This window comes from Hyperolius riggenbachi, chromosome 7 (genome assembly GCF_040937935.1).
Source record: "Hyperolius riggenbachi isolate aHypRig1 chromosome 7, aHypRig1.pri, whole genome shotgun sequence".
Taxonomy (NCBI): Eukaryota; Metazoa; Chordata; class Amphibia; order Anura; family Hyperoliidae; genus Hyperolius; species Hyperolius riggenbachi.
The window spans coordinates 67,883,073-67,909,436 of record NC_090652.1 but is presented as its reverse complement, the minus strand read 5'-3'; the positions used below and the strand labels follow the sequence as shown (position 1 = coordinate 67,909,436).

At 41.5% G+C, this 26,364-nt stretch overlaps 1 protein-coding gene and 1 long non-coding RNA gene across 3 annotated transcripts in view; one reads left to right on the top strand and one right to left on the bottom strand.

Annotated features, from left to right (window-relative positions):
• LOC137524328 (uncharacterized) overlaps positions 1-24,216 on the top strand; it is a 44,180-nt gene extending 19,964 nt beyond the window's left edge. The window contains exons 2-3 of the long non-coding RNA XR_011022659.1: positions 14,616-14,747; positions 24,051-24,216. This is a non-coding gene — a long non-coding RNA (uncharacterized lncRNA). The remainder of the gene's footprint in view (positions 1-14,615; positions 14,748-24,050) is intronic.
• The window catches only part of LOC137524327 (chitin synthase chs-2-like), an 84,667-nt gene that overhangs the window by 14,308 nt on the left and 43,995 nt on the right, over positions 1-26,364 (bottom strand). For both annotated transcript variants that reach the window (XM_068244059.1, XM_068244060.1), the window contains 7 exons: positions 25,288-25,429; positions 23,993-24,193; positions 19,977-20,261; positions 17,999-18,178; positions 14,468-14,858; positions 9,430-9,479; positions 6,626-6,690 (listed from right to left, as the gene is read on the bottom strand). In XM_068244059.1, the coding sequence (XP_068100160.1) occupies positions 6,626-6,690; positions 9,430-9,479; positions 14,468-14,858; positions 17,999-18,178; positions 19,977-20,261; positions 23,993-24,193; positions 25,288-25,429 (1,314 nt within the window). The remainder of the gene's footprint in view (positions 1-6,625; positions 6,691-9,429; positions 9,480-14,467; positions 14,859-17,998; positions 18,179-19,976; positions 20,262-23,992; positions 24,194-25,287; positions 25,430-26,364) is intronic.

The following is a 26,364-nucleotide window of genomic DNA, read 5'->3' as shown; positions in this document are numbered from 1 at the left end:
CAGGTTACTTTTTGTATAATTGTCCTATGTCATTCTCCTTCATGAAAAAGGATCCTCTTCTCATTTAATGCCTTGTCTATCCTATATGCACCTGCAGTATGAATATAATTACTAACCTTTTCCTCCTCCTATACATAACCTCTCCAGCCTGGTCTTGCCAATGAGGATCTATTGGTGCAATATGTCATTTATTATTATGTATCTTGGCGGAGTTGGCTGTTGCCACCAGTTCATGCCTGATATTCTTAACTATCCTGCCTCCTTGTGTGCCGGGCATGCACTGGTGGCACTCCTGCTCTGCTAATTATTTTCCTTTATTCGTGGCATTTATTTACTCTCAGCATTTTATTTGAGTTGGTCTCGGGGGTGTTTAAGATAGAAACCTGGGGTTTTGCTCTAAGTCCTATCAGGGTACTGGAGTTTAGTTCTCTGGTTCTACGCCTCTACATGTTGCCGTTTAAGTTTGGGGGAAAAGCGGGTTGTGGTTTGGGACAGCTTGCGGGGTGGGTTCGGGTGGGGAAAGGGGTTCTGGTTTGTTGTCTGTATGTTTATTTGTGTCATGACATTGTCGTTTCTTCCATCTCATTTAAGAGTGCATTATTCCACTGTGGAGACGCTTCTTTAACAACTCCATTTGATAATGGCTGAATTCAAGATTGTATCTTGGAATGTTAAGGGTATGAATCATCCCATTAAAAGAAGATTAGTATTTGATCACCTTAAAAAGATCCATCCCTATATTATATGCCTACAGGAGACTCATCTAACGGGCTCCCGCCTTAATACTCTTAAGAAACCCTGGATAGGGCAAATTTATGCAGCACAATATTCCCCTTACTCTAGGGGATCTGCAATTTTAATATCCAAAAATGCCCCCATTAAAGTGAACTCTGTGCATACTGACCCTTTGGGCAGGTTTGTGCTTCTGCACTTTACACATGAAGGTCAATCTTATATTATTACCTCCATATACGTCCCCCCCCCCCCCCTTTCCAGGTTTCTGTACTGGATAAAATAATGTCAATTATTTACAATCTTCCTTCTAGCTCATTACTTTTATGTGGTGACTTTAATAATATTACTAATGCCCGTTTAGATAGATCTTCCTCTGGTGAACATAGAGGTCACATAGCCTTCCTGGAATGGATGCAGAAGCACTCTCTAACTGATGTCTGGAGGTGGCGTAATAAGGATAAAATAGTATTTTCATGCTTTTCTGATACACATGGTACCATGTCTCGAATAGACTTATTACTAGGCTCCTATGATGTCCTTTCTAATATAAACTCTCTGGAATACCTCTCATATGGGATATCGGATCATACCCCCCTCCTTTGTAAGCTGGGTGGGGCCTCTGGCCTTAGCTCGGGATGCTGGAGAATGGGTCAGCTATGGCTACAAGATGAAACTGTCTTGAACCATTGCCTTACACAAATGGAAGAATACTGGCACATTAATCCGGGTACCTCCTCTGCAGGAGTAGTTTGGGATGCATCTAAGGCAGCTCTCCGGGGACATTTTGGGCACATAAAAGGTATTCTCCTTAAGAACGATGAGGCCTATATAGCCACCACTGAGAACGCTATGAAAACCGCCCATTCACAATTTTTGACCTCCCCTTTACCAGAACACTATGCTTTATGGGTAAAGGCCCGCCGTGACCATGAGCTCAGGCTGTTAAACAAAGCCAAAAGACGTAACTTTATCCTTTCCCAAACTTACTTCGAATTTGGTAATAAATCTAGCAAGTTACTTGCCTCAATGGTACGTGCCCACTGTTCCCCTATAGCTATATCCAGAATTATTAACCCCTCCGGATCTATTAATAATACATCGGATGATATCCTTGAAGCGTTTCGTACATTTTACTCTGATTTATACCGGGCAGGACCGGGGTGTGATCCGATATCCCTTAATAATTTTCTAAATGCATGCCAACTTCCAGTGCTAGGAGATGATGACAAAGCTCTGCTTGATGCTCCTTTAACCCTAACTGAGGTACTAGCCACAATTAATTCCCTTAAAAAGAACAAGTCCCCTGGACCAGATGGGATTCCCTCTGAATGGTACGCCAAAAGTAAAAGTGTTTCCGCACATGCCCTTCTTCAAGCATTTAATAATTCCCTCTCCACTGACACTCTTCCAGGTTCCATGAAAGAAGCCCACATTACCCTTCTCCTGAAGCCTGGGAAGAACCCCGAATCTTGCGATTCTTATCGTCCGATTTCATTATTGAATACGGACGTTAAGATTCTCGCCAAAATTTTAGCTGATCGGCTGAAAATTGTAATTGAAAAATTAATCTTACCTGACCAAACAGGCTTTATACCCACACGATCTACTAAATTAAACCTCCGCAGGGTATTTGCCAATCTACAATTTCCCCATTCCAACTCTGGTAATAGAATTCTCCTGGCCTTAGACACTAACAAAGCCTTTGACACACTGTCTTGGCAATACCTCCACCTAGAGCTCGTATCCGTGGAAATGGTCAACTATCCTCACCCTTTAATATGGAAAGAGGCACCCGACAAGGGTGCCCTCTGTCTCCCTTATTGTTCGCCCTTGCCATGGAACCCCTGGCTGCCTTTATCAGAGGTGACCGTGGTATAACAGGGTGGATAATCAATAAGGTTCAGGAAAAAATTTCATTATATGCGGACGATGTCCTTTTATACCTAGATAGCCCTGGTCCCTCTCTACAAAGAGTACTGGAGGTGTATGAACTATTTGGGACTTTCTCTGTACTGAAAGTAAATTGGTCTAAATCGATAATATTTCCGGTGGATGCAGGGTCCTGCTCCATGATTCCCTCAGATCTTCCTTTACAACAGTGTTCTTCCTTTAAATATTTAGGTATAACCATATCTAGGGAAAATGACTCCTATATTACTAACAACCTTTCCCCTGTCATTGCTGACATAGAAACAAAACTTAAGAGATGGAGTAGATTACCGTTAGACTTATTAGGTAGAATCAACCTTATTAAAATGATTGTTGCCCCCAAACTTTTGTATATTTTTCTAATGTCCCCATGCTGGATTCCTAACTCTATCTTCCTAAAAATCAACTCTATTATGATCAACTTTATTTGGGCCGGGAAGTCTCTTAGACTTTCTTTAGAAACTTTACAGCTGCCGGTGTGTAAAGGTGGTTTTGCTCTGCCACACTTTCAGTTGTACTATATAGCAGCTCAACTTTCTTACCTTTACAGATGGCTTCACAGTATTAGGGATGATTGCTCACTTGGTACAGAGGCCGATATCGCCTCCTCATATGAGGCCCTATGCAACATTATATATAGAGGTAAACCCCCATCAAGTATTGATTTGGTACTTCTCTTTTTAGTATGTCCCTAAGAATCTTCCTTAAAGCTAGACGCATAGTGGGAGATAAAAGCCTTAAGTTTTCACCGAGCTCACCCTTATGGTGTAATCCAAACCTACCAGAATTTTCTTCCCTTACTGATCCGGCCTTTTGGATAAACAGGGGAGTTAAATATATTAATCAGCTATATTTAAACAACTCCATTAAATCATGGTCACACATGGCCGCAGAATTTCACCTCCCTCATCATGCCCGCTTCCGCTATCTCCAGCTTAGGCATGCTGCCATAGCCCAGTATGGAGGTCCTGTTGCCCCTTTGTCCCCTGGAAATGTAGAAAAATGGTTACTGGTGAAGGACCCTACCAAACTCATTTCTAGACTTTACTCTAATTTAGTTATATATAAATTTCGCTCCAGAGAAAGCAAAGCCAGGTGCACTTGGTCGGATTGGGGTGAGGAAATTTCCACAATAGAGTGGGCGGATTTCAAAGATACATATATGAAAACTGTTATTGCCTCTAGGGACAAGCTGATTCAGGTACGTTGGTTCCATCAAATTTGTTATACCCCTATTCGTCTGAATAAATTTATCCCCAATTCCTCAAATGCCTGTTGGCGCTGTGGCACCGCACCTGGAACATTTAAACATATGAGCTGGGATTGCCCCCTCATTCAGGCCTTCTGGTCGAAAGTCCTTACATTCATGCAAAATAACCTACAGCTTCCGTTTATCCTTTCTTATAAAGTCTGTTTGCTAGGTTTAGTTGAAGATTTACATATCAATAAGCATAAGAAATTGATGATGAGGATCCTTCTCTTTTATGCCAAAAAAAACATTTCCTTAGAGTGGAAAAAACCCTCTGAACCTCCAATCTCCTTGTGGTTCCGCGTAGTCAATCAAGCCCTTCCTTATTTTAAGCTCACCTGGGACAGACGTGGTGCTCTATCCAAATTTTCTAATACCTGGGACCTTTGGATCAACTGCACTGAATCGGCTTCTCCTGATCTAGATATCAACCCTAACATTCTGGACCTTTTGTAGTCACGCTATAAATTTATGGGGTTGTACCCCTGCTGTGATGGCCCTTTATACTGTACCATTCATACCTATTACTTCACAGTCTCTCAGTCCATGTTCCTGTTATTGAAGAATTTAACCTGAAATTTGTCTCCAAATGTTCTATTTTTATATTAGTCCTGTTATATGGATGATTGCACTATATCTAATAATGCTGGATTGTATTCTAACGTTACTGATTTCCAATAATTAATATTACTTGACATTGTCATGTGTCTATGTCAGTGTTTGTATTTTTCCTTGTTTAAATAATAATAAAAAGAATTTTAAAAAAAAAGGATAGCCAATGCGATGCAAATCATCTGGAGTTGATGCAGCTTTATGCAAATTTTGTATGCAAATGTTTGCAGCTTGAAAATGAACCAATCAAATCCTGCAGAGGTAAAATTTGATTGGTCCATTTTCAAGCTGCATACATTTGCATACACAATTTGCATAAACCTGCATCAACTCCAAATGATTTGCATCTCATTAACCATACCTAGTGGATTGAACAAACCCAACCTCATTAAGGCTGAAAGCATCACTCTTTGTAGAATGAGGAAAATGGGATGGTACCCCTCCACCAAGGGTGGATAATACAATTCAAAGAAACATAGGTAAACAGGTGCACTGTCTTAGGGTAGAATACAATACAAGCTGGTTAAAAAGCGGTAAGGGTGGACTTATCTATGAGTGTATGACACAGATAGTAAAGAACGCTAAGGCACTTAGACTACACCTACTGTGCCAGAGACTCCCACAATTTTGCTTGAAAAGAACAGGAAATTCCTGTAAAACATATTGCAGTAGGAGTATTTTATGTCTCAATTAAAACAGTTTGAGGGCCCGTTTCCACTATCGCGAATTTGCATGCGTTTGCCGCATGCGAATTCGCATAGCCAAGACAAGTGGATGGGACTGTTTCCACTTATCAGGATTCCTTTGCGTTTTTCTGTGTAGAAAAAATCTGCACGGCAGAGGCATCAGAATTCGCATACCGCATACCACTATGCGAATCGCATACAATGTATTTAATAGGGAATTCTCATGTGGTATTGGTATGCGAAATTTCATGCAAATTCGCATACGATTTCGCATGGAATCAATGGAAAAACACACAGGCACTGCCATGATTAAATTCGCATACATTGTCATCCATGCGAAATCGTATGCAAATTTGCATGAAAATTTGCATATAACCGCATGCGGCATTTGCATCCGCATGCAAATTTTTTCCACGGTGATTCCCACCACACAAGTGGAAGCGGGCCCTAAAGCGTAACTGGCATAAAATAAAAAATCAATTATTTACTTTTATCTGGTAAACTAGTAATAGGGATGCTAACCAAGCAATCCAAAAAGTTAAAAATCACTCTTATTTTTCTTCTCCATAAAACTTTATTCCCGTTTCCCTGGCTCTTATTTGGTACATCTGCCACACAAAGGAAATTGCAGGGCATGCTGGGCTGTCTTTTTTTCTTCTTTGTTTTCCCCTCAGACTTAACTAATGCAACCTGATTGGCTGAAGCCACTTTCCTTCCTGTTTTCCCATCACACACCTCTGTTCCTCTCTGATTGGCCAATATTTCTCAATGCACTTTCTACTGCAGACCTGGATGGGAGTGTCTGAAGACTGGGAGGGGGGCAGGCAATGATACAAAGACAGCGTAAGGGAGGAAATGACGTCAGGATTGGCTTCAAGATAGACACAGACAAAATGGAAAATCCTAAAAAGAATTTTCTCTTTTTTTTTACTGTAGAAAAATTACTAAAATCAAAATGTGGACAGTGCAATACATACAGTATGTTATGTAAGTACAGTAAGTATTTATCTACTTCTATATGTGTTTGTATCTGAGATAGTGTGGCTGACAGCTCCACTTTCATAAAACATTTTTGACTACCTGTTTCATACACTTGGTGTAAGTCCAGTGCTACCTCCTTTTTAACCAGATTTTAGTGTATGTTATCCTAAGTTGGCAACCCTGTTTACCTATGTTTCTTTGAAATGTCTTGTATTGTGTCCTTGTAGTGGGCAAGAGGTGAGGAGTGCTGTGTCTATTTATCATGCTTGAAGTTTTATGTGATATGGAAAATCAACCACTAAAATGAAGATGCCGAGATATTGTAGCTCTTTCTTCCATCAATAATCATAAGAATAAGTGTATGCACTGCCTTATTGAATTGGATATGCACAGCTCATACGTTAGCCTGGCTTAAACCTTAATAAGATCTTACCACTTCCAATTGTTCTTCTTTGAGTATATTGTGGTTTGTTTTCTGCTGCAATTGGAATATCCAGCCTATAAGAGATCAAGGAAGCATGATATAACTTAGTCATTGCCAGAAGCATGGGAAAAGTGAAGTAAAGAAAAGAAAAGTGAAATGAACATGTCTTTATGTCAAGTTGTCAATCATCCGCAGGAGAATGTCGTAAACTTGATACTACCCTGTATACTTTAATTATAAAGCAAATTCAATTGTCTTCCCTATGGTGGTGTTTGAAAATGTAATATGTATTGCAACATAAATTCAATAATATTAATTTGTAATAATTGATGGATGATGATTATATTATTATTATTGTTGTTGTTGTTGTAGTAATTATCAAACAAAGCTAAACCTGGACAATACCCTGACTTGCCAAATTTGTGCTCAGATGTAGGAAATAATAACAATTATCATCAGAATAAACACAAACCACCCATTTTTTGTGAGCTCATCTAGCCCAGCTTCACTTAGTCAAAGTCAAACTTATTTTGATGAAAAGGAAACAAAAACATTTTTAGAGGTTTAACCACTTCACCACTGAGGGGTTTTACCCCCTGACCACCAGAGCAATTTTCACCTTTCAGCGCTCCTTCCATTCATTCGTCTATAACTTTATCATTACTTATCCCAATGAAATGAACTATATCTTGTTTTTTTCGCCACCAATTAGGCTTTCTTTAGGTGGGACATTATGCCAAGAATTATTTTATTCTAAATGTGTTTTAATGGGGAAATAGAAAAAAAAATGTGGGAAAAAATATTATTTCAGTTTTCGGCCATTATAGTTTTTAAATAAAGCATGCTACTGTAATTAAAACCCATGACATGTATTAACCCATTTATCCCAGTTATAAAACCATTTAAATTATGTCCCTATCACAATGTTTGGCCCCAATATTTTATTTGGAAATAAAGGTGCATTTTTTTCAGTTTTGCATCCAACCCTAATTACAAGCCCATAGTTTATAAAGTAACAGTGTTCTACCCTCTTGACATAAATATTTAAAAAGTTCAGTCCCTAAGGTAACTATTTATGTTTTTTTTTATTGTATTTTTTTTTCTTTTTAATTACAAAAAAAAAAAAAATTGGGGAGTGTGGGAGGTAATGAGTTAATTTATTGTGTAAATGTAATGTTTGTATATGTAAACTGCTTTTAAGGTGTAGTTTACTATTTGGCCACAAGATGGCCACAGAGTGTTTGTTTACATGCGACCTGTAAGCGTCCGGAAGGACGCTTACAGGAAGCAGTAGGAGGCTGGGAGACTCACAATGATCTCGCTGTTTCTGAAAGAAGCAGCAGATCATTGCGGGGGCTAGATCAACGAACGGGAATGGATTTTCCCGTGCATTGATCTCCGGGCGAGCGGGCGGCGGCGTGCACGAGCGGCGGGTGCGCGCGCACGAGCGGCGGGAGCGCGGACAGCGGCGGTAGCGCGGAAGGTACGGATTTCTCCGTCCCTGGTTTTTTAGGGGGGGAAAAAGGGACGGAGAAATTCGTACCGCCGGGGGTAAAGTGGTTATTTAGTCAAGGTTGTTAAAATAATATTTTAGTTTTAGTATGCAACTGAATGTAGATTTTGAAAACTGCTACCTTTTTTTTATACCATTTTTTTCCAGCTATGGCTGGATAGTGCACTGGTGAAAGGAAAGGCTCTGCCTCTGACAAAGGAGGCCTGGGTTCAAATCTCAGCTCTTCCTGTTCATTAACCCACCACCTATTCAGTGAGGAGACCTCGGGCAAAACAACCTAATACTGCCACAGCCTATAGAGCGCATCCTGATAGCTGCAGCTTTGGCATATTGAGTCTGCCCGGAGAAAAGTGCAATATGTATCCTCTGTGTCGTGTCCTTTTTCCAACATGAAATATGTACTTACGCTGGACCAGGGGAATTTTTAGGTATAGGCATTACAGTGCCATTGGCCCTGGGGAATGCCATGCCTCTGAATAAGCTCCTCCCCCAAACTAGCCCTTACCCCCATACTGAGCCACACCTTCCAGGTGAAGCCATGCCCCCACATGTTTTTGTACCTCCCTCTGTCCCCTTGTGCCTCCTTCTCTCTCCTTGTGCCATGTCTGCCCCCTGTGTGTCCCTCTGTCTCCCTTTGTGCCTCCTTCAGACTACCTTTGTGCCTCCTTCTGTCTCCTTGGTTAGCATAAACTGGCCCCTAGACTCTCTCTAGGCCTTAGGCACCTGTCTAAGTTGCCTTGTGGATGATCTGGCGTTGTGTGCGTTCCTCTGTGCCTCCTTCTGCCCCCCCCTTGTACCACCCTCTGTCCCCTTGTCCCACTCTCTGTTCTCGCCCCCCTCCTACACTCCCCCAGTCCAGTGTGTAAAGGCAGAGTATAGCGCAGCAGAAGCTGTACTCTAACCTCCCCTCTGGAGTCCAGTGCTGTGCCTTTCTGTTTTCTGCTCCCTCTAGTTCTGGCTTTCCTCATGTAGCTTGTAATCACTCTACATGTGGTAGGAGATGCTAGGCACTAGAGAGAGTGGTGAGTGGACAGGCGGAAGCACAGTGCTGGACTCCAGCAGAGAGAGGCGAGAGTAACGACTACTTCGTTAACTACTTTTTAGTATTTTAATGGTCCTGAAAAATAATTTTGAATAATTATTTTGGGGTTTTCCAAGGAGATGAACTGTATCTCCTTGGAGTAAAGTAGATTGAAGAGGGGACATTGAGTGAAGCCATATTTTGCTCAGAATATGAAATTAAGTTAGTTCAATGTTTTCTAGCTCCTGTTAATGTACAGGGCTCAGTGCATGAACTTACTTTCTTCGTAAGTTATATTCATTTCCACTGGGCCATTCTCAGTTTGTGCGCTGCAAAAAACAAAAAAACAAAAAACAATTATTTATGCGTTGTAATATCATCACCAGGGATGAGCAGAAACGACGCCAGTGTGACTTTACGCATCATAGTTCACATCTACACATCGTAGTTCATAGATGAAGTTTCAATAGTACGCTTACGAATTTACGCATAGCGAAGTACCGCTACGCATAGCTTACACCCACAATGCGTAGTTAACATGTTTATTGCATAGTGAACTACGAATGCGTTACTCATGTCTAATTTTCCGCGTGCAGTTGCATGCTTACAAATGTACGCATTGGAAAGGGGAATGTACACATAGAAGAGCTACCGGCATAAGCATTTAATGAAGAATGAATGCATAGAATTTTCTGCAAATGGGCATAAGCATCCGCATACACTACGCGTAATTGCGTATTTTTACGCATAGTCTACGAAATGCATATGAAGCAAATATTTGATTTCAAAGACGTAGTTTGCCGAAGCGTATACTGCGTAAAACTACGCGTAGTTTCAGCGTAGCGAAGTTGGCTGACTACGACCATCCCTGATCATCACCAGTTACTGGGTCAAGATAATATTTTATTATTATGAGTTATGTTTAGACTATTTACATAAATAAATACAACACTACAGAAGTCAACCAACCTTTACTTCAGACTGAGAAAATAGTTCAAGGGTAGGCTCATGGTGACATGGTGGGAAATTTCTTTGAGCATACACCAGTGATTTTTCTTTTTACATCTGCATGATCAATAAACTTCTGATCCACTTTTTGGGCATTTTATCAAAAGTGTGATGGGGTGCAGTGATAAATATTCATGGGGGGGCTGGGGGGAGGAGGAGTGATGGGGGATTAATGGTCACAATTACAAAAGCCTTTTTCACGACTGAAGTACAAAGACATCAATTGGATCAATTTTAAATCAGATTTCTGCTCAAGATAAAATAATGCTGCTATTATTGCATTTCAGTCTAGAAGTAATCCATTGCTTGCTGTATTAACAACTACAAATCCATATATCAAAAAACAGCGCTCCTAGGCTGCTAATGAAATGAAACCAACAGAGGTAAGAATTATGTTTTAGCTGTTAGATTAGTGGTTAGGTCTCTTCCGTGAGGGCACGTCATCATTGCGGAAGAGTCTAGTAAAAAAACTATCTGTGCACATACATTTCCCGGTTTGACATTCAAGTTGTATAATTTTGCCCATATTTTCAGCTCTGCACATACGGTATATGCTGGTAATCCATTCGGGTGCAGCCTATGTCTGGAAGCATTGCCAATATTTTCTGCTGTACACTAATCCATATATGACTAGCTTAAGGCCCCTTTCACATTGGGCCATTTTCATTTCCATTGCATTTTTTCAATACATTTCTGCAAAAGTCTAATTTTGGCCACTGGAAGTGAATTCATTTTACTTAAATTTTGAAAATATATTTACAGTATATACCTTCCTATAAAACTCACATAGAGGTCGTGACATCAATTCTCAGGATGGAAATATCTCCACAGTAATATCTAGTAATTATTCTGTCAGATACAATTATTTGCGTCTACAACTAGATAACAATCTTACTGCCCAAGAGATCAGATTTTGCATTAGAGTAAAGACACTAGGGGCCATATGCAATTTGAGGAGATGAGATAAGAAGCTGAAAACATGCGAGCTTCTTATCTCCTCACATCGCTCAGGATTTACCGGCAAATTCAATTGCCAGTTTCACCTGAGCGATGTCCTTGCGTAAAGGAGCATAACTCAGGTGAATACTAGGTATTCGCTGAGCGATGCTCCTGTGTGGCCAGCGATGTGGAGCGAGGCATTTGTGCCGTGGAGCTGTCCTTCAGCACCACAACACTACTGCCTCACTCCCCGGGAAGATGCACGCGCATTGCTGCAAGAGCCAGCGCATCATCGCAAGGCTCGTATCCGCCGCCCGTCGTCTCCTGCCGCTTGGCGCTACCGCAGAACCTTCAGAAGATACATACCTCCATCGTTCCCGTCTCGCTGCATGTCCCACGCCGCTCCTCATCTCTGTGACTGTCATTGTTCTCGGAGCCGGCAAAGCATCTTTGAGTCTCCCGCCGGGGCTCCCCATTCCTCCACTAGGTGGCCCAATGAGAATCATCCTAATTCTAATTGGACCAATGAGAATCAGAATGATTCTCATTGGGCCACCTAGCGGACGAATGGGGAGCCCCGGCGGGAGACTCAAAGATGCTTTGCCGACTCCAAGAATACTCACAGAGACATAGATGAGCGGAGGAGCAGCGTGGGACATGCGGCGAGACGGGAACGATGGAGGTATGTTTTTTTGTTACATTTTAAATAGGTAAGGAGTCAAAACTGACTCCTTTACCTATTTAAATCACTGGCATCTGGGGTGTCCTTAGTAAAGGAGGCCCCCTGACAGCAGCGATAGGTCTTTTCGCCTGCTCAGAACAGGTGAAAAGTTAGCACCTATGTTTGGCAAGAAGCATCGCTTCCCGGGGGGTGCAAAATGCAATTGCATAGGGGAAAAGGAACTTGCTGGGCGATTCTATCGCCCAAGCGAGTTCTTTTCCGCCCTGGGGGGTGTTAAATGCAATTGCATTAGGCGACCTTGCTGACGCCTAATTTAAGAACTCGCTAGCACCTAGTGCTGGCGAGTTTGGTAATTGCATAGGGCCCCAGGGCCCATATGCAATTAACTTTTTCTCCTGCATTTTCTCCTAGGTGATATTTTCACAACTTGTTGTCATAAAATGCCTTTTAAGCCACCAGCAAGCAAGAAAATACTCAAAATAAATTTGATAGTACTTCTTCACCTACCTGTGAATAATTTTCAATTGTAAAATGCTGAAAAGTTAGTTTAAAGAGAAGATAAAAATTATCTCCTAGGAGATAACTCTGGTGAAAAAGTGAATTGCATATGGGCCCTAGGCCCTTATTCAATTCACTTTTTCTTCTGAGTTTTCTCCTATTATAATTTTTCATCTTCTGTTTCAAATAACTTTTCAGCACTCTGAAATTAAAATAGTACTAACATTAGGTGAAAAAGAGTTCTACCAAAATAATTTTGAGTAGTTTCTTACTTGTTGGCGCCCGGTTTAAAATAACTTTTCAGCATTCAATAACTGGAAAAGTACCAAAAAGTAGGTGAAAAAGTACTGTCAATTTAGAGTATATCTGTGATTGCTGCCGGTGGGTTAAAAGGCATTTATTGAGAAGTAAATAACACTTAGGAGAAATAGGAGAAAACATAGAATAAGAAGTGAATTGAATAAGATTCCATGTCAGTAAAGTGCCTTTTAAACAAAAAATGACAAATTATGTCCTAAGAGAAAACGTATAAGAAACAAGGGAATTGAATAAGGGACTAATTAGACCCATATGCAATTCACTTTTTCTCCTGAATTTTCTCCTAGGTGATATTTTCACAACTTCTAAATAAAATGTCTTTTAAACAACCAGCAAGCAAACAAATGCTGTAAATAATTTTGATAGTACCTTTTCACCTACTTTTTGGTACTTTTTCCATTGCAAAGTGCTAAAAAGTTATTTTAAATTAGAAGATGGAAAATGATCTCCTAGGAGAAAACTCAGGAGAAAAAGTGAATAGCACATGGCTAGCAGTGGTGCTCAGCAAGATTTCGGATATCCGAACTACCCAGATAATCCAAACTTTTTCCACTATCCGAACCTTGAATAGCAAGTCGGATATTTTTTAAAATCCGAATAAACTATCCAAGCAAACTAGGATTTCCCATCTGAAATCCGAAATACGGGCGGATAGTTTCTTCAGAATGATATGAGAGAGAGAGAGAGAGAGAGAGAGAGAGAGTTTTTTATCCAGATATCCTAATCCGGCCGGATATCCAGGATATTGGGCTCGGATATCCGAGTTTACTCGGATACCAAAAAGTTTGGATTTGGATATCCGATTCGGATCTGGATATCTGGGTATCCGGATCCGAATTCAATTCGGATTTTGAAAAGGGGTATCCGAGCAGCACTGAAGGCTAGCAACAAAGCGAACATCAAATTTTCGCCAAATGTTTGCAAACCGCCCATTCGCGTCGGGCTCCATAGACTTTAATGGGCAGGTGAACGTCAAAACTTTCAGGGCATCTCTGCAGCCACAATTTTTAATAAAATAAACTAATGAAATAAACAACTGTATCTATCTTCCTTTTCCTAAAAATGACTTAAGATAGTCCACAGTTGTATTTTTTAATCTACTTTTCAAGTTTTAACGGTTTTATTGTTTTTGCTCAATGACATAAGTATGCCAGAGCTAAAATCTATGAACTACTGACCCTTTGTATCTCTATCCTGCTCTCAGAAGCCATTTTCTGCTAGAAAAGTGTTTTATAGTTAGAATTTCTTATCAGTGAGGGTCACACTGTAGTCACTTCCTGTCTGAGTCAGGAGTGAGTCAGTCACTTACATACCTGATATTTAACTCTTTCAGGCAGAGCAATAAAAAAAAGGAACACAGCCTAGTTATTTGTGTGCCAGGCACTGTACATACCCATGTCTATCTCATCATGTCACATGTCACCTTGGGTATCCTTTAAACCTCCTCCCCCCACATCCCTAAACATAAATCTCCCCCCTCCCTCCAGATGCCTAACCTTAACCATCTACCGCTGTAAACCCGCTGCAATAAAGCACAATTTTGTTTATAGTAAAAACCACTAAATATCTTTTATAGAAAACCATTAAATATTAGGCACCACTATATGCACCTATACAAATATTATTTATAGCAGGAAATTTGTGCATCGACGACACTGACCTGATAAATAGCGGGTAGCTGCAGTGCTTGCGGCTTATCGGCCACCTTTGTCGCCCACTTTTCCTGCTATATATGATATGTGTATAGGCGCCTATAGTGGCAACCAAATTTCCACAGCTCTTCGGTGCCTTTCCGGCCTCCATATTTCTTTTACTATGCATATTTTTTATTAGTTTAATAAAATAACATGTTTTCCATAGAAGCAATCTTGCCTTGGGAAGTCCGCAGCCTGTTCTCCATCTTTTCCCACAATTGTACTTTCCTCTTCCTTCTCACATTTGTTGTCGTGAACCACCACTTCTATGTCCCAGCAGATGCACTTGCAGGTCTTCTGATATCTCACTCTGTTTCGTTTCTTAGGCTGTGAATCTGGTTTAGGAGTTGCAGTTTCTCGAGTCCCCCAAGAGACGACATGCATATTCACCAGGGAGTAGATTGTCAGAAGAAGGTAGCCACTTGGAACGCAGATAATGTATACCAGACCATAGATAAGTAAGAAAAACTCTTGTGGGTGAAGTAGGGCTGTAACTGTATAGATGAGTATCATCACTATAAGAAACAAACCTGATGGTGTCATGAAGGTTTGCTGCTTCACGATGTCACCTGAATATCAATGAAAGCAAACAAAACGAAAGTAAAACACATATTCTGGCTATCACGTTAGTCATTTGTCTAATTAGGTATTATAATTATATTCATAACTAGCTGATGGCCCGGCATTGCCCGGGTATGTATTTGGCTGGTGTTGGCTCTGCCCATTTTTTCTAATCCTAACACAGAAACACCCACTGACCAAGTTTATGAGCTTTGGGGTCTGTGGAATCAATAATTGGTTTTGTCCCATAGAAATTAAACAAATCAGATTGGCTGTTTGTGGCTCTGCCCCTATCCAGCATTTGAACCCCAGTCACACAATGACCAACTATACCAGGTTTGAGGCATCTGCTATTAACAGTGTAAAAATGGCAGCAATTTAAATAGTCCCCTTAAAAATCAACAGGTGAATTTTGATTGGCTAATATAGGCTCCACCCACTTCCCTGAATATGAATCTCAGTCACCCAGTGACCAACTGTGGCAAGTTTGATTAACAGTGTAAGAATGGCTGCAGTTTATATTTAACCAGTGGAAATAGTTTTTGGCTCCACCCACTTTTTATAACCTTGACAAACAGTCACTCAATGACCAAGTTTGTAACCTTTTGGGTTCCTGGCATATAAAATGGTGAATGGAGGCAGTTTATCCACCAAGGACATCTGATTGGCTGTTTGTGGCCCCGCCCCTTTAGTGTATTTGGACCTAAGTCACCCAATGACAGACTATAGCAAGTTTGAAGCCTCTGCCATTAACCTTCCTGGCGGTAAGCCCGAGCTGAGCTCGGGGTAAGCCGCCGGAAGGCACTGCTCAGGCCCCGCTGGGCCGATTTGCATAATTTTTTTTTTGCTGCACGCAGCTAGCACTTTGCTAGCTGCGTGCAGTGCCCGATCGCCGCCGCTACCCGCCGATTTGCCGCTATCCGTCGCGCCGCAGCCGCCCCCCCCCCAGACCCCGTGCGCTGCCTGGCCAATCAGTGCCAGGCAGCTCTATGGGGTGGATCGGAATCCCCTTTGACGTCACGACGTCGATGACGTCGGTGACGTCATCCCGCCCCGTCGCCATGGCGACGGGGGAAGCCCTCCGGGAGATCCCGTTCTTTGAACGGGATCTCCGGATCTCCGATCGCCGGCGGCGATCGGAGGGGCTGGGGGGATGCCGCTGAGCAGCGGCTATCATGTAGCGAGACTTTGTCTCGCTACATGAAAAAAAAAAAAAAAAATTTAAAAAAAAAGATTTGCTGCCCCCTGGCGATTTTTTTGCAAACCGCCAGGAGGGTTAACAGTGTAAGAATGGCAGCAGTTTAAATATTCCCCTTGAAAATCAATAGGTGCATTTTGATTGGCTGTGGTAGGCTCCACCCACTTTTCTGAATCTTAATCTCATTCACCCAGTAACCAAGTGTGCCAAGTTTGAAAACCCTACAATTAACAGTGTAAAAATAGTTGCAGTTTACATCTTCCCATTTAAAATGAATGGCTGAAATTTGATTGGCAGTTTTATGCTCCACTTTTTCTGAATTTCTGAATTTGTAACCAACTGTGGCAAGTGTGGGAACTTAGCTTAATTACTGTGAGAATGGCAGCCTTTTACATTTTTTCCAATTGACATGATTGGCTGTTTGTAGCTCCGCCCATGTGTGCAGGGGGTAGTGTTGGGCGAACAGTGTTCGCCACTGTTCGGGTTCTGCAGAACATCACCCTGTTCGGGTGATGTTCGAGTTCGGCCGAACACCTGGTGGTGTTCGGCCAAACTGTTCGCGTTCGCCCGAACTGCCAAATTACTAGCCGAACAGGGCCCCTGTTCGGCCGAACAGGGCCCTGTTCGGCCGAATACGGCCCCCCTATGGGGTCGCAGGCATAAGGGGGGAGCATGCCCCGATCGCGGGGGGGGTCGGAAATTCCCCCCACCCCCTCCGCTAGCGCTCCCCCCTCTGCCCGCTTCCCCATACAAAAGTTGCAAGAAGTACCTGTGTCCGGGTGGTAGTGGGTGGCTGTCTGGCTGGCAGTGGGCGGCACTATGCAGTGACTAAATGAGGAGGAGGAGTCCGGAGAGTGACGCGTTGAGGGAGGCCGGGCAGTGGGCGGTTCAGCAGTAGTACTGCTGAACCGCCCGCTGCCCGGCCTCCCTCAACGCGTCACTCTCCGGACTCCTCCTCCTCATTTAGTCACTGCATAGTGCCGCCCACTGCCAGCCAGACAGCCACCCACTACCACCCGGACACAGGTACTTCTTGCAACTTTTGTATGGGGAAGCGGGCAGAGGGGGGAGCGCTAGCGGAGGGGGTGGGGGGAATTTCCGACCCCCCCCCCCGCGATCGGGGCATGCTCCCCCCTTATGCCTGCGACCCCATAGGGCCCCTACAAGCGGGATGTTCGGGGAGTTCGGGGTTCGGCCCGAACATGCCGAACATTGCGGCCATGTTCGGCGAACTTTCCCGAACCCGAACATCCAGGTGTTCGCCCAACACTAGCAGGGGGGACGCAAGACCCCCAGAACATATTATCACAGGTAGTAAGGGATCTGTGTACCAAGTTTCGTTCAAATCGGTTAAGGCGTTTTCGAGTGATCGCGGCACACACACACACCCACACACACACACACACACACACCCACACACACACACACACACACACACACACACACACACACCACACACAGACACACACACGCACACGCACACACACACACACACACCACACACACACGCACACGCACACACACACGCACACACACACACGCGCTACACACACACATCTGTTTCTATATACTGTATATATAGATTAGTTAGTGATTGCCGATTGTAAAATAATTCCTCTCCCTGATTTACATTCTGAAATGTATTACATGGCAACATGTTTACTGCTGACAGGTGATCTCTGTGGAAGAAGATGCTGCTGTATTAGCAGTTGGAAACAGCTGCTATTTCCCACAATGCAACAAGACTCCCACAGTGTGATGTCAACACCTAGGTGCTGACATCACTGTGGGAGGGGTTGTATAACAATATCATCCACACAGAGCCCCCTGATGATCTGTCTAAGAAAAGGAAAACATTTCTCATGGGAATGGGGGTATCAGCTGCTGACTAGGATGAAGCTCACTTCTTGGTTACAGTTCCTCTTTAATTGTAAACTTTCAAATACTGACCGATGATGCAAAGGAAGGTAGCGGTCATCATGAAGGCATAGGCTACGCTAAGCCACGCAGCCACTGTGATCTGAATGCTGGATTTAGCCAGATAACAAACTCCAACATAGCAAGCTGGAGGGATAATGGCCACTATAATGCTGGTATTGGCATCCAAGTGAAACATGAAAGAAAATGAACCTGGAAATAGAAGGACTTCAGTTTAGCAATATACCTGTTAATTATTTTTTTTCAACATTTGCTGTGTACAAGTATCATGTATTAAAGTGGTATTATACTCCAAAAATGAAAATTTCAGTAACTACTCTTAGTTACACAGAACTTTTAAAGGCATTTCCAAATACTCCCTTTCTGTAAAATTATTCATTTTCAATCAGCAGTTGAAGCTTGCTTATCTTTTGTCATCAGCAAAGGTAAAAATCTCCCTGTGTTTACATTTTCACTCTGTCCCCTCCTCTTCTCCTCTCCCTTTCTGCTGAAGTGATGTAACTGCTGCCAAGATAATATGTCTATTCTTCGGGGGGACTCTTGCCTTTGCCGAAGACAAGAGATAAATAAGCAAGCTTCTACTGTTCTCTGCAGTAAATATAAGCAATATCACACACATGGAATACTTGGGAATGCTTTTAAATGTTATTTTATGTAATTAAGAGTAGTAAATAAGATTTTAGTGACAACACGTGAGTAACATTCCACTTTAAGCTCAAATTGATTTTGGTAAGTAACAACATGGTACCCATAAAAAGGAATGGATTTCCAAGGGTCAAATGGGTTTATATTTCAAAGAGGTGGTTTCTTTCAAGAGAAGACATAGAACATTTATATTGCACTTTTCTCTTGGCAGACTCAAAACATCAGAGCAGCAGCCACTAGGGCACACTCTATAAGCTGTAGCACAATTAGAAGTCAAAGTGGGGCCTTCCCTTCCACCATGTACACACATTTTCCAGTGAGCAGCTCATCTGATATCACACAAAGAAGGACTTAAATACATGAAGGGTGTTTACATTTGTCTCTCCAATAAAACCTGTGCATCTGTTTTAACTTTCATTGGTCCTGCAATGGTACATCCGCTCCAAAAGCTTTTGGATGAGAAACTCTGAAATTGTTGTCACATACAGTGCATGCGGCAGGATTGCCCATTTAACTCATTAGCAACTCATACACTGCTTTTGGCCTCAGTCGGCAGAACGCTTTGTGCTGTAAATTCTTGGAATGCTTTGATGTCTCTCTGCTAGCAGAAAATATGGAAACTGAAAGCATAAGTCCTTTGTTATTGTCTCACACTGCCCCCTAGTGACAAGTGGCCATAAATGCCATAAATGCACATTACAGCAGCAGTACTAATTAGTAGCAAACAAATTTAACAAATAACAAGTTAAAAAAAATGTAAAATAAATTGACCTGGAGTAATATAAAATATTATTTCTCTGTAAAAGCCAATCTTTATCAGATTGGACTTGCCAAGATTGGTTCTACACCAGATATTTTTGAATTTGAAAAGATAATACATGCTTGTAATCCAAAGCACTCTTATATCAAATCAAATTTCTCCATAACAATTACTGGAATCCCAGTTGATTTGTTCCACAATCCCAAAAAAAGTTATAGTACAAATACAATGGTATAAAATAAAAAATGTAAAAAAGACTCTCACTAAAACTAGCAGAAACATTGGCATCTGTTGGCTTGCCCCAACCCAACAAGGAACTTCTCCAATGACATTTACTTTTGAGGATTTCATGGAAATGTGACTCTGCACATCTCTACACTGAGATTAAAATAAGTACAATCCGGCAGCGGTAAACGGAGAAGAACTAACTGTTCATTGTGATGACGTGATGTATATCAAGTCAAATGTTCACAAAATGTTTTGCTTGTATTGCAAAGCGTTCTTAAACCAAGTTACTCTACAATCCAAGGTTTCACTGTATAACAGAGGCAAAACAACAAATGGAATAATATAGCTTTACTCAACCTGCTATCATAAGGCACACTGTGGCTGGACTTAAAATGGAAGATGCCATGGTTAGTATCTGATAGATGATGTACAAGTTGGAAATGGATGGATTCTTCTTTGATGTCTCATTTCCAGTGTACAGTAAATCCAAAGTGTTTGCCATGGTTGAGGGACCCCACCTCCTCCTCTGATTGTAAAACTCTTGGAACTCCTGTGGGGCATTGGTGTAGGCATCTGAGGCAGCATTGTACTCCACACGCCAGCCTTGTTGAAGAAGTAATGTACAAAGCCAGCGATCTTCACCTGTACCCCAAAGAAAAGGACATCTTACTCTACCTGTGGTACATACAACATACTACTGTACTTGTTGCACTAATATTAGTGTCATGATGCATACATTAGAATCTGGGTGGGAGTAAAAGTGTGCCTGTAGTGAAAAAGTGTCCCTAGGGGGTACTTATCTCAGGAGGGGGAGAGCCTCTGGATCCTAAAGATGCTTCTCTCATCCTCCTCTGCAGCCCCCTTCCAGCACTAGGACCCCCGAAAAGGATCTTATCAGCACTGCTCAATTATAGCAGCTGTTGAATTTAATTGGTTTAATCCTAATCTGCAGTCATTAGCATAAAATAAGCATAATTGTTGCATCAACCCAGATGTATTAGCATCTAATTGACCATCTCTACAGTTTCTGCTGCTCCTGCTACTGTACCTCTGTCTACTACAAAGGGAGCTAGTTCTTCAGAGAGTACACCTGCCACATGATCAGAAAGGGAAAAACAAGTAGGGTCATAAATGTAAACTTTCCGTTAGGTTGTTTTTTTTTGCCATAAAGTTTTACACCTGTGACTAGCTAATTATAGTTTCTATATATACTGAAACTTTCCCCTAAGCCATACGGTACAGAGGTTAAGGATTTGTGTAATGTGCAAGAGTTGCTTTACAGAAAATAAACATATTTAAGTTATAAGAAAAAAAAAGTTACAATAAATTGATTATTATTCTTTAATATTGTCATATGTCTGTGTATGTATTGTAGTCTAGGGACAATTTAGGGGGAAGCTAATTAACTTAACTGTACGTTTTTGGGATATGGGAGGAAACCAGGGTGCCCGTAGAAAACTCATGCAGACACTGGCAGTACATACAAACTAGTGCCCTGGCTGGGATACAAACCAGGGACACAGTCTGGCAAGGCAGGAGTGCTAACCACTACACTACACCACCAGGAAAAATATACTTTTATCCTAACGAATGTGAAACCTCAACTCTATGCAAATAATTTGTATTAGTTTCTTTCTGGAGCAGGGAAGGTAAACACATTACAACCAACCTCAGTTGTTTCCCTTGCCAGATATCACATATTGGCAACTCTCCTCAGTTTCTGTTCTCAGGCTGTTCTCAGGCTCCTACTAGAGGTACTAGAGGGACAGAATCTCCAAAATGTCCATCCCCAAGCTTCACCAATAATTTTGGATTAAAAATCTAAAACAAGCAAAACAGGGATGAATGAGGTTCAGAGGAGATTCTATCCCAACTCTCACCTCTAGCATCAACACTTAATTACCCATTACAAAACCAAAGTAAAAGGTTTGCCAGATACACACACACTACACACACACACACACACACTACACACACACACACACACACACACACACACACACACACACACACACACACACACACACACACACTACATACACACACACACGCACACACACACACACACACACACACACACACACACACACACACACACACACACACACTACACACACCACACCCATACACACACAAACCCCACACTACACACACACACTACACACGCACACACACACACACACACACACACACACACACACACACACACACACACACACACACACACACACACACACACACACACACACACACACACACACACACACACACACACACACACACACACACACACACAGATACACACACACACACACACACAGATACACACACACACACACACGTACGTACAAAAAGGGCGCCTGGACAAAAAGGGCGCGGGGTGTAAACTCTAAATAATAATTAATCATTGATAGGGTTTATAAAAATAGTGTGCTATATTTCGTTTACAAATAAAGTTTAACAAATTTATAAATCATTAAATAATGTTTATGAAATCGGCAATTGTGAAAACTTTAATCTTCCCTGTTTCAAAAGTGAAACTTAGAATTACGTTTATTAAAATAACGATAATATATGATTAATTGTTATAATTGTATATTATTGTGAATAACCTTCATTTATGGTTTGTTCTTATAATAAAATCTGAAAATATTCTTTATAACGATGATATAAATATAACTACATTCGTAATAAGTGTTGTAAAACATTAGTAATTATTACAAAAATTTTACTAAAACTATACCTAAGCCTACTCTTACACAGAACCCTCCCTGTACCTATCCCTAACACCTAGACCCCCCTGTTGGTGCCTAAACCTAAGAACCCCCTGTTGGTGCCTAAACCTAAGACCCTCCTGTTGATGCCTAAACCTAAGACCCCCCTGTTGGTGCCTAAACCTAAGACCTCCCTGTTGGTGCCTAAACCTAAGACCCCCCTGTTGGTGCCTAAACCTAAGACCCCCCTGGTGGTGCCTAAACCTAAGACCCCCCTGTTGGTGCCTAAACCTAAGACCCCCCTGTTGGTGCCTAAACCTAAGACCCCCCCTGTTGGTGCCTAAGTAACCCTCCCTGTACCTACCCCTAACCCCTAGACCCCCCTGTTGGTGCCTAAACCTAAGACCCCCCTGTTGGTGCCTAAACCTAAGACCCCCCTGTTGGTGCCTAAACCTAAGACCCCCCTGTTGGTGCCTAAACCTAAGACCCCCCTGGTGGTGCCTAAACCTAAGACCCCCCTGGTGGTACCTAAACCTAAGACCCCCCTTTATTATGTGGATAATAATGTTTTACTAATTGTGGATGTACTGATCGCTTTATTTTGTGAATAATAATGTTTTACAAACAGTAAGGGATAAAACTTTAAATAATGTTTTAATTATTTAAATAAGATAAATATGTTTAGTATTTTCATAAACGTTATTCGGCACGGGTGCATTTTATAAACGTAAATCACCACAAGCTCAGTTATAAATCATTAATCATCTCCGGGCGCCGTTTGTAAACTTTATTTAGCTCCGGGCGCCGTTTGTAAACTTTATTTAGCTCCGGCGCCCTTTTTTCCTGCTCGGCGCCCATTAAACGTTATTTATTATGGAAGTGAATGGCGGCGCCCTTTTTGTCCACTAGCTGCCTGCGCCCTTTTTTCCCAGCTCCCACACACACACATACACATACACACACACACACACACGTACACACACAGATACACACACACCACACACATACACATACACTTTTTTCTCTTTTACCTTTTGAAGGGACTTTTTGTAATACATGTGTTTAAGCCAGGTTACCTTGTTACCATTTTAAAATATCTCTTGTTTTCCTTTTTTAATTTAATTGTATTTACAGACATTTGCAGCATATGACTTTTTACTACGTCATCTAGACCCACATTTCCATATTTGTTTTGCCTTTTCCCCTTTAAGAGGGTCTATTGTGATAGGGTTCATTCAACTAGTTTAACTTGATCCAAATCTCTACTCCTTCCCTTCCTTTTTTTTCATGGGGGTCTGGCACTTTGATGTATATACCCTCTCAATCACCCTTTTTATATTTGGGTAGGACATTTGTGGTGTATGTCTTAAAATTAGCTTACTTTAACCCCCCCAAAGATAAGAGGTCATTCCCCTTTAAGAATCTTAGGCGCCCATGATCTTGACTGAATCTTCCTAGGCACTTGCAATTTACCACCGGGCTGAGAGTCGTGAAATGCATTTGTCTTATGTGCATCAATAAATGTATCTTTTCTATTACCTATGGTTTGCTCCTCTGAGAAGGTAAGACGTTACACTTCTCATTAACAATTACAACTAGCTTATATCATCAAGGGTGCCTCTAAGAGAGTTTCTTTGTCTATTCCCATTTAAGGCTCACCTTGATCATACTGGACATATTCTGATGCCTCCTGTGCTTTTGTGCTGTATTTTTTCAGTACGTTGTCATCCATTAGTGCGGAGCCTCTGAACAAGCTGAAACATCCAGGACTGCACAACACACAGCCAAAGACGTGTTCAGAAGACTTCTGCAGCCAGTGGCCCACGGCGTATTCAAACTTCTGGTACCAAACCAAAGGTCCTAAACAATGAATGAGGATTCACTAGTTGGTTAGTAAATAATTTCTGTTGAAAAAAAACATAAAACAAAAAAAAAAACACATTTTTAACGAAGACAATAAAAAATCTTTGAGGTGAGGGGCAAAAATGTAAAGTATTGTTTCTATGCTCTGAACTAGTTAGTCATATCAGAAGAATTAGTTGACTAACCTGGTTTTGCCTATCATGTAATCTGAACTGTCTTTTTTTGTGATGTACTATATTTCCTTTATAGAGCCCTATACTAGGATGGCTTCTATGTTTTCTGGAAAGGGATGCTCATTTGGATTCCGCGGGTTTCTGATCAGAAATCGGATTGCTGCAAAAATACCACATTACCACAACTTAGTAATTTTAGTCTAATCACAGAACTTAGAAGCATTGGACCAATCATAGATTGCAAAAAATAACAAAAAAAGACTCCTCAGAAATCTACAGAAACAGTCATCGGCATTGGCAGTAATTGGAATTTCCACAATATCAGAAATAAGCGCTTCCGACCATCCCTACTTCAGGATCAAAGCCCTGCCCTTGTGAGCTTACAATGTAAATGAATAAGGGGGGGGGGGGGGACAAGAGGTTGGGTACTATACAATAAACAATAAATATACTTAGAGGCAGTGTGTTTTAGGATATCTAGTAGGAGTGAAACTTGGGCTTAGGACTAAGGGCAAAGTGGAAGTGGCCTAGAGAGGGGACACAGGCAGTAGAGCCAACTAGGGCACAGAGGTGAACACAGGTGAGACAGAGGACACATGGGGGACAGAAGAGGACACAGGAGAACACATGGGGACACAATAATTGGTGGAGAACATTTACAAGATGCTCCTGGACCATGGATGCACTAGGTTTAGTATATTGTTTTCCCTTGGTTTTTGCCCTCTAATCCTAGGTGCGTCTTATAGTCCAGAGCGTTTTACATCCTACAAAAAATATGTTATATATTCAAATTTATCTTGATTTCAATTTCAAACTATTTGCTGCAAAACAAAAATTTGCTACAAAACAGGAACCAAAACTAGAGTAACGATATATCAGGAAGGAAGATAAATAATTAAACATGACAGTTTCCTCTACCTATTCCCGTGGGGTGGATTCTGCCACAGGCTGCACCAACTCTGGGGTACATTCTGAGGCGATCCACCAGAAGCATCACTGCGGAAGGCTGGAAGTCTGTGTCTCCATCCAGTGCCAGGATGTAGGTGTTCGACTTTTCTTTCTATTTAAGATAAATTAGATTTTTGTAATAAATGTCATAGTCAAAATGTTTTATTGTATTTGTTGTATTGATCTCTTGTAACTAGACAAAAATAGAGGCTAATATTTCTGTGAAGGTTCCTCATTTATCCCGCCAATTTTATATACAAAGGTAAATGAGGAAGCTACTAGCGCAATATTCTTTTGTTTACTCTAGAACAGTTTTCGCCACTCGAGAGCATCCCCCCATATCTCCCACTGATCAAACCCACATGAGTTGACCCCCCTGTCAACCCAGTCCTTAAAGAGAATCTGTACTCTGAAATTCTTACAATAAAAAGCATACCATTCTATTCATTATGTGCTCCTGGTCCCCTCTGTGCTGTTTCTGCCATTCTCTGCTGCAAACCTGGCTTGTAATTGCCAGTTTTAGGCAGTGTTTACAAACAAACTAACCAGCTTCTAATAGGCTCAGCTAAGCAGAGTGTGTTAGTCACACAGAGCCTGCAGGGGGTGTGTACAGCTTCTAGCTAATCACAAGCAGCCCTGCACATTCCAGTCTGACTGCCTCAGCCTGACTGTGCCGACTATAGAGAGAAGATTAGATCATATAACAGAGATAACACAGCTACTGTGCAATTAGGAAAAGCTGCAGTAAGCCAGACCACATTAGAAAAGGCATAGGAACTTATAGCATAGAAGAAATAAAGATAAACAATTTGTTACAGAGTCTCTTTAAAGTGTAACTGTCGGACATAAAATACAAAATCAATTCTTTATTTTTATCTGGTAAACAAGTAATAAGGATGCTAATCAGGCAATCCGAAAGTTAAAATCACTATTACTTTTCTTGTTGATAAATGATCATTCCCCAGCTTACCTGACTCTTATTTGGTACACAGAAAATTTGGTACACAAAAAACAAGTTGCAGGGCATGCTGGGTTGTCTTTTTTTTG